Source organism: Nothoprocta perdicaria, unplaced genomic scaffold (genome assembly GCF_003342845.1).
Source record: "Nothoprocta perdicaria isolate Ctin4 unplaced genomic scaffold, notPer1 scaffold_34, whole genome shotgun sequence".
Lineage (NCBI taxonomy): Eukaryota > Metazoa > Chordata > Aves > Tinamiformes > Tinamidae > Nothoprocta > Nothoprocta perdicaria.
This window is the reverse complement of record NW_020455577.1, coordinates 752,555-761,349: the sequence shown is the minus strand read 5'-3', so window position 1 is coordinate 761,349 and position 8,795 is coordinate 752,555. Positions and strand designations below refer to the sequence as shown.

Below are 8,795 nucleotides of genomic sequence, written 5' to 3'. Positions count from 1 at the left end.
ATGCCCAGGCAGCCATGGCGCTGGCACCAAGCCCGAGGAGGCACATCAGTAGTGCAGYCCCTTGCAGGCTGGCCCCAGACACCCTGTTCTGTCTCTAGCTGGTTCTCGCATATGCCCACGTGTCCYGAGTCTCTCCCAAGGTGCCACATGGGCATCATCATCTTCTCAGGCGGTGAAGTAGTGAGTCTTCGGGATGCCTTTGGTGCACCCAGCATCTTTTTGGATCGGGGGAAATGTGCCGTTTATTCAGGTTATGCCAGGACACCCAGGTGCTTCCCAGAGTTCAGGTGTCAATCCCTCGAGCACCTTACCCATGCACTCAAGCCCCTTCTTTCTGAAGGCCATAACACGGTTTCTTGGTGGGCTTCCTGGTGCAAGGCTCCAGTTTGCCCAGGCAGCTGGGTTGGCTACTGCTCAGCCCATCCTCACACGTCCTACTGCATGCAGGGCAGCCAGCCCCACTCCGTCAGCACTGCTTAAAGCTTAAACAAGCCAAAGAAAGTCTTGGATTCCTCAAAACTAACCAGGGCGATCTTAGAAACATTCACATGTAGGCTGTCCATTTCCCTGAGCTTGAACAGAGCCCCCAGGTAGCTTTTCCGGGCCCACATCTTCTGGTTGGCACAGTAGTTGATCTTCTTGTCCTGCATCAACACCTGGCTGCCTGGGGAAGCTGGGTTCTTCTTGTAGACAACATGGGACAACACCTGGCTAGTGCAGGTGCTCCCCCGGAAGAGCACATTGGAGTAGACAAAGTAGAGGCCGGTTTCGTTGATCACCAGGCCCTGGTTGCGGTACTGAATGCCAGCAGTGAAAGCATGCCCAGATACGGGTTCCCACTCCAAAGGGAGGTCCTGCTGCRTGGGGTTCCCTGAAAGCCAAAACCAGAGAAATGTTGTGAACTGAATCTGGAGGATGCCCCTTTGCCCTGGTCACCCTGTCTTCTGTRGGCCCCTCAGCCCATACCTGTTAAGTGTGCCGCTTTCCTCTCTTCCTTTTTCACAGACTCGCTCGTCTCCCCTGCATGAGAACGGAGAAGACTTTAGCCACATGCTCCATGGAGAAGCCAGCCCAGAGACCAGAAGGAGGCTGCCTGTAACACTGAAATGGGGCAGGTTCAGGGCACACAGGCAACACAGCTTTGTGGAGCGAGACTGATAGGTGCTCAAGGAAGAGCTTCACAAGGAGGACACACTGCAGCAAAGGATCCAAATTAGTCCAAAGCKAAAAGGTAGAACAAAAGACCCAGTAAAATGCCAGGAAAAGTCAGCAAGCTCAGAGTGTATTGAAGAGGACAGGACTGCCCCATTGCCTAGCATCTCTGGCCCATGCCAAGGTGACTGCTTATGTCCTGTTGACTCTGCTTTATGGCTCTTTCCAGTCCACCAYGGCCAAGGGCACCATGGCACCTAGTAGACAACTAGCTGCTTAGTACTGACCCTCTTCAGTTCTTTCAGCTAGAAAAATGCTACCTGTCCTAGTAGATGGCTTGTATCCCCTTGCAGAGAGAGGGGCCAATTACTGTGCTTGGACCCCATCCCACCCATTCTTCGCTCCCATTCATAGCCCACTTCCAAGCACCAGGTTCTCAGAATTTGAGAAGCCTCTTTCCTCAGGCCAGATAAATTTCCCTTTCCTCTCTGCTTCTCCTTTATACTATGTTACTTCCAGCTTTACTCTACTAAAACTCCTCAAGAAAAAAACTATTTTTCAGATCTGGAAAAAAAAACAATTCTGAACATTTCTTTCTGTTTTAACCTTCTCTGAGAAGGGGTATCATGGCTGTTAACATTAATATGCTATGTAAAAGKAGAATGAAAAGCAGTCTGAAAACTTCAAGTATAATTTTAATATTCTTCCATTCTGACTGAAACTATTTTCTTCCTAAGTGAAATTTTAGAAAAATTTGAAGGTTTTGTGGAAGGTTTCAATTTCATTGAAATTATATTTTGTAGAAGGAAAAAAATATCAGGCTTTTCYCAGTTAACCTTGGCTGCAGTGAGACTTTGAACTGAAAAAATTTAGTAAAAAAAAAAAGTTGCCCTCAAGGGAAGAAGTGAATCTTCYACCCCCAAAGAAAATGAAGTTGTGCACATCTTCACAAAATTTTGAATATTAAGGAAACAAAGAAGTGACATAAATGATGCCTGTCTGGGATCTCTCTGCACTGTTGCTCTACATTAGGRCAGTTAGAAACTCACTCATTGTAGAGCACCTATGGGACCACTGAGAACTGGGAGGTCCAAGCTTGGACCTCAAGCAGATTGCCTCCATTCCCCCAGGTGACACAGAAACAGCTCTCCTCCAAGTAGGCAGTTATAGGACCCCCTCCCCACACCATGGAAATATATTTCCCATTCCRAAGGGATAAAATCAGCACCTTCAAAGCATCAGAGCTACAGCCCTATCTGTGTCCCTTTAACACAAGAGGGAAAGGGTGAGATGGCAGCATCAGACAAGTTACAAGGAGGGAGCTCCTCTATCTACATCAACTCACCTATGAGTTTCTCCAGAGCTGGAGGGATGTGTTCAGTGCTGGCAGACTATCAAAAGAAAAGAGGACAAGATCTCTTAGCATAGGAAGAACATAAGGGCACCTCCTGGAGCAGCCAAGGACCATCTGAGACAGTAGCTAGGTCTGGACGCTCAAGGAGAACTGCAAGGCAGTAAGAAATCGCTTGTGGAGGGAAAAAAACCTGCAGCACTTAGAAACTGGGAGACATTCAGATGTATCATAGCTCTCGGAGCAGTGCCCTACGACACAGAACAACTGAGGGCAGATGTGCAGATGTTCGCTCCATAGGAAACTCTGTACCACCAAAGCATCTCAGATCTCGTTTAAGGCATCTTTCCCCACCGTCCCCCTGCTGAGCCTTGGTGACGAGCCAGACTTTACCTCTCTGAGTTCAGCCAGTTCCTTCTCCAGGCGAAAAATCTGAAACATGCTCAGTCCAACTCCAGTGAGAGACAGCAGGATGAGCAAAGAGACCACCAGGAAGCCAACACTCCTCCTTTCCCTGTTGTTCCTTGGTTTCTTCCTCCGATCCGGTACTGGTGGTGGGAAGGGGGCAGCGGGAGGTGCCGGTGGGCAGGAAGCAGCGGGGTTGGTGCAGCCATCCACCCAGAAGATCTGAGGATACACATAGTTCAAGTTCTGCTGCATGGCTGGGAGCGGGATGGTCTGGACGCGCTTCTTGGGGTCTTCCGTGTGGCGGCCAAAGGGCGCTGGGACCGGCCCAGACTGAGCCCCAGGGGAAGCCCCAGCCCTGCCTTTATACCCCAGCATCGCTTCGACGGCAGCAACCACCCAGCTCGGTGCGGCGCCTCTCTGCAAGCCTCGAGCAGCAGCAAACCCAGAGCGCTTCCGCCGCGGCTGCGAGCTCGGCGCTGCCCGCGCGCTCCTCCCACGGCACCGGCGCGTGCACGGCGGGCACCGCAGCGAGGCTCAGCRGCGGGTGCGCCCAGCTGAGCGCGGCGCTGCCGAGCACGGCAGCGGGTGAGTAATGCCCAGCCGGCAGCCGCCCGCCCTTTCCAGCGGCCCACTCAGGGGAGGCAGCTGCTTTTCCACTCTGCTGCCCTAGACCAAGGGCAGAGGGCAACAACAAAACCTGTCCTGCTTCAGGCAGCCTGCACACAAGGAGAGAGGCAGAGCAGAGGACTCATCTCACTGGAAAAGGACGAAGAGCAGATCCCAAGCGTGGCTGTGGGCACCAAGGAATTAGTACATTTTGCACAAGTTACCCAGCACAGAGTAATACATTTTGCTGTTCTGAACTGAACAAGCATTGGAGTCAAAAGATCTCTTTCCCCTCCTTCTTTATTATTTTTTTTTCTCCAAAATAACATAACAAGGAGGGACAAGAACAGGAATATCTCTGTCTTCAGTGCAAGGCTGCAACGGCCACAAGTTTCTAAGTGCTGGCGGTGAGATTGCCTCAGCGATTTACAGGCACGTGCAAAACCCTGCCTAGAGCAATCTGCTCTTCCATCTCACAGACCTGCACCAAAGGACGTGGGTTTGCATCAGAGCCACATTTAAAAACGCAAGCGCCTAATATAAAAGTAAGCTGGTGTTTTTTTTCTCCTTGCAAAGCCAGGAAAAGCTGCCTCGACGCAGTGGTTTGCATCTCGAACATCAAACCCTGCAGTCTAAGGACAGCACACGCTACCAACAAATGCGTGCAGGCTTCTCCTGATCAAGGGCTCGGCTCTGCCTCCAACCGCACCAATAACACTCAGAGGTGTCCTCAAAGCCTTGCCTGCACCACCAGCCACCCCACTGCGTTTTGAAGCCGTTCACCACAGCTGCTTGCCAAAGCAGTGATCTGCAGCATGAGATATTTCAGGAACTTGTGTGGGTCTTGTACCTCTAGGTTTCTGTCATAAAAGACATAAAAGCAACACARATCCAGCTCCAGCAGTTCAAGCCTGGTTACACCTGCCCACAACACTCAGTTCTCCTCCCTGCAGCTTGAATTGGTGCCCCCAGCTGGGCAAAGTTACCTGCTTGTGGGATCATTATGAAGAATCTGAAGGCAGAGCTGCACGGTCTTTGTACAGCTAGCCACAAATGTAGTTTTCAGTTTGACAATCAGTACGATGACTATGAACCAGAGCCGTGACAGAGACTCAAAGAGTGTTTATACAGAAACTTGGCGTGAGAATCAGGAGCCAAGAACCAAGACCTGCAGAACCCTTCCCAGCTCTAGGTCCTGTACGTGAGCCCTGACAGTCAGCTCTGCATAGGTAACACCAGCAGCCAAATGGATTTCACCATCTTCTGTGGCATATATCTCATGAACAGATCCCAAAGTTACATACCTGCCCTGCCACACGGGAGGATGGGGCTGCAGAGCCCCACGCAGAGCTGGAGGGATGGCCAMAAGCCACCACACGTGCAGCTTGGCCCATCCACTCTCCATTCTCATCCACTCTCAGGAGTTTTCCGATGCTGTCTGTGTTCAGTGCTGACTGCTYGTCTTGGTGGGACCACAGGCACGTTAGCAACTTCTCTTAAATGTCACAGGCATATTTATTTGTCACCTACTGCTTCCTACTTGTTCCACTGAGAAGCTATAAGTGGATGATGGGGCAGAGAATAAAAACCAAAAAAAAACACTTCAGCCACACTGCATCTTCACATGCAGATGTTCAGAGCAAGAGCCTGCTAGAACTCCTTCACTTGCCAASTGATAGTTTGGGCTCATTTTTCCCCTTGGGGAAAGCACCAGCAGAAGCCCAACRTGCCACTGCTGTTGAGAGTCCAACATCCTGCCAGCCTACCTGTGCCTGTGGCGAATGCTGATGCCCTGATGCTTTTTCTTTTAATTATTATTTTTAATGCTTCCATTTGCCCATATGGAGGTGATGCTTTTTGCTTCCTCAACAAGCCCTCCTTGAAACATTTGAGACACAGCTAGAGATACACACATCTTTTCACAAGCAGCTCACAAGGAAGATGCTCCTGTATTCACAGCCCAGAACAGACCTCAACKCCACTTCTTAAGGTCCTGGCTTGGCTTTACAGTGCCTAGCAGGACCCCTCCAGCCAGCAAGAYGCTTCACACTCTCCTTTACATTGGGTTTGTGAACTGCCACCCTCTCACTAAGTGAGCAGCAGCCCCAGGTCCGGGGGAAGAGGTGCAGGGCTCTCCCCAGGGCTTTCTAGAGTCAAAACCAAGGTTAGAAAGCAAGCAGCAGGGGTAGGGACCAAGCCGGGGAAGAAAACAGAAACGTAATGTGAGGTGGAGGGGTGATGAAGTAACATAGCAATCAATTTTTGTAAACTACTCTTTGGCCCATTGCTTGAATGTATGAGAAAAGCGGGTCATTTAATAACGAGAACCGCTTAGTCATAGAAGAAAATSGGATGAGCTGTTGGGGTTGCTCAGAGGTTGAGAGCAAGACCACAGCGAAGCTTAATGTTGATGGGGTGGCCTCTCCTGTGGCAGGAAGGACACTCGCAAGCTCTTCAGCAGGAAACTACACCCTGCCACAGGCTGCCAGCACAGAGCCACTCTTACCCCAAGATGATGCCAGCTGGTGCCGGGTGACCCTAGTGATGGGTGTTTGTGACAACTTTCTACTCTATTCCCAGTCCATTAAAGAAATGGTTCAGCAGGATCACGCCTCAGCTCCGCATCCGTGGGCACATACAGGCTCTACAGCGTTAGCAGAGTGTCCAGCGAGCCCCAAACACGTCAATGAACACACAGGCATGGAATGCCCTGACCAGCAAGCTCTGGGAAGGCAGGTTTTTCTGAAGCTGGTTACGAAGCCCAGCAGTTCCTTTATCAGGCCCCGATGCCGTTTGACACTCAGGGTTTCCAGATGAGCCACGCTGCACCATGACCTCCCCCAGCACTCTGTGGTCAGAGCGCAGCGCTGAAACCGTTCCAAGTAAAGTGGAACRGCTTAACGTGCAGCACTTCATTTCATACAAACACATTCCATTTGTCTCACCTTGTGCTGCTGGAAGGCAAAAGCCACCCAGAAGCACTTAAAGCTCTGATCCTAGCAGCGCTACATAGCCAGTAGAGGTTGCTTATTGTAAAATACTGGATTTTACACACTGGTACTTAGTGCATTCTACACTACACATACACTCCCCAAATAGTACRTTTTGCCAAACACAGCTCACTATGTTTGTGACAATCCCTCCCCATAGAGACATGTGTGTTACCTATTAGTTTTTGACCTTGGGCAAGGCCAAAGAAATCAAAGTGCTCTCAAGGCTTGTGCATGCAGCAGCTTTTACAGCAGGAAACAGTCTCTTCCTCCGTGGTCACAGGCTTGCTGCAAGTGAGCCTCACTCAGGCTGTACGGGAACGGTTCGCAGAGGTTGTGGCAGCGTTCAGGGGATCCAACAGCTTCATGGAACGTCAGGCAGGTATCTAGGTCCCGAGTCCTTTCGTGCCATCGTTACAGCCTTTATGGCATTTGGAAGTAACCAGCTGGGTTGTTGGGCCCTTATGCCAACGGCTGACAAGCAACATGGGTTTTCAGTGCCCTCTCTGCTAGTCCCTCCTCACCTCCTARAGCTGAATACAGGAACATTACTTAGGTACTGATTACATGAACATCACCTATGTAAATAGTGAGCTTTGGGCACTTAACTGGAGGTTTTGGGACCCCTCAAATTCAAAATACTAGAATTCCATCAAAATTCATACTTTTGGAAAAGTAGTAAGACATATCCTGAAACAGAGAGGCAACAATTACACAACTGAGACCATTTACAGAGCAGCATAGAAATAAGCTGATAAGAAAAGTGAAGTAGTATCAATTATCTGCCATGTTTGATTTCTAAGGCCATCAAGAACACGTTATCATRCCATACATATACCACAGATGGTAGTGGCAAAGCCAATACCTACAGATTAAAGCAAGCAAAAATACATTTCTCATAGCTACTCCAGCGTGGCTTTTTGAGGTCAAGCACTATACTGAAAAAACATGGCACAATCTAACTCCAAGCACTGAGCTGCATAACAAAGACCAGGTCAAGTCTAACTAGCAAACCAGCTATTTGAAGAAACAAGTGGAGAAAAGAACTGGCAAAAGACAACAGAGAAGAGATACAGTCCTTACTACTTCATAGGCATGCATGCCATGATAGTTCATAAGCAACCTCAGGCGGTCTTTGCAATAAGATATCACAAGATGAACTAATCCTCCTTTTARGTATCCACACAGTCAAAGTGAGCCAAAGCTTTCTAAACTGTTTATCTGAAAAAATATTCAAATAAAAAAAAATACGATCAATTCAGGAGACTTAATTTTACCTGCAAARAGAATCAAGTTTTGCAAGTTAGAGGCTGTGTGACACTAATAAAACTGAAATAGGAAGTGAAAAATGACTCAAAACCCACATGAAAGATGATACTAAGCAATAAGAACTTGACTTTAAGAAAAGAAGTGGTTACAAATAATTAAAGACATCAAGCATAGCACAAGGAAGCTGTGGTTCACTCTCCACTACTGCCAGAATAGACACGCGTTTGCATTACAGTAAGCAGCTCAATAGATTTATTCAGATACTTTTTCAGCAGTTAAGCTATGATCTGTGCATTAACTGGAGATTTAGCCCTAGACATTGAGCATTTAGGAAGCACTTAAGCCTAGGTGAGAAGCGTTTCTGGCCCCAGCATTTCTATCACCTTGCACATGTCCACATATCTCCAGTGTGTGGAGCCACACATCCACATAGCCTCTGGCCATACAAGCCTAATGGAGCTCTGCTCCTGCTGTCATGGATCTGCATCATGCCCCTAGCATGGTCCCCATTATATAACCTTTCTTGGAGATATTTTTCCAATATATGCAACAACTCCTCTAAGTTCTTTCCAAGTATAATACATACATTAGGGAATCAGTAACTGTTTTCCAAGCCATTTGTTTTTGCATCAGAAATTAACTTGGAAAGTTAAATATGTACTTGGAATTTCAACATGTGCAGCCTGCTCAGATTCACCGACTCCTAGGCTATATAACAATACATCAGCAGRAGAGTGTCCAACAAAAAATGGATTTCAACCCAAGGCTAAATATCATCTTCCTTCCTTCCAGAGTGGAGATGTGGATACAGGAAAGCTTTTGGACAAGCCATACACTCTGCTTGGATGAGGAAGCGCAGGAAAGTGTCTACAAGCCCAATTGCCACTTCTAAGAGACCTGCAAGGGTCACTCATGAGTGGCGCAAACCAAGTCTACAAAAGCCATGCAAGATAAGACAAAATATAAGGATGTCCTTACCAAAAAAAGGCAAGAAGAAAGCTTCTGGCCTTCCATGCAAC

The 8,795-nt window shown here is 48.4% G+C and overlaps 1 protein-coding gene across 1 annotated transcript; it reads right to left on the bottom strand.

The window, feature by feature from the left end:
* Positions 1–476: 476 nt before the first annotated feature.
* FASLG (Fas ligand) lies at positions 477–3,286 on the bottom strand. The gene is made up of 4 exons (XM_026043813.1): positions 2,897–3,286; positions 2,498–2,543; positions 967–1,020; positions 477–871 (listed from the first exon to the last, which is right to left on the bottom strand). Exons 1-4 carry the CDS (start codon positions 3,284–3,286, stop codon positions 477–479), a joined length of 885 nt encoding a protein of 294 aa, XP_025899598.1.
* Between the last annotated feature and the right edge of the window lie 5,509 nt (positions 3,287–8,795).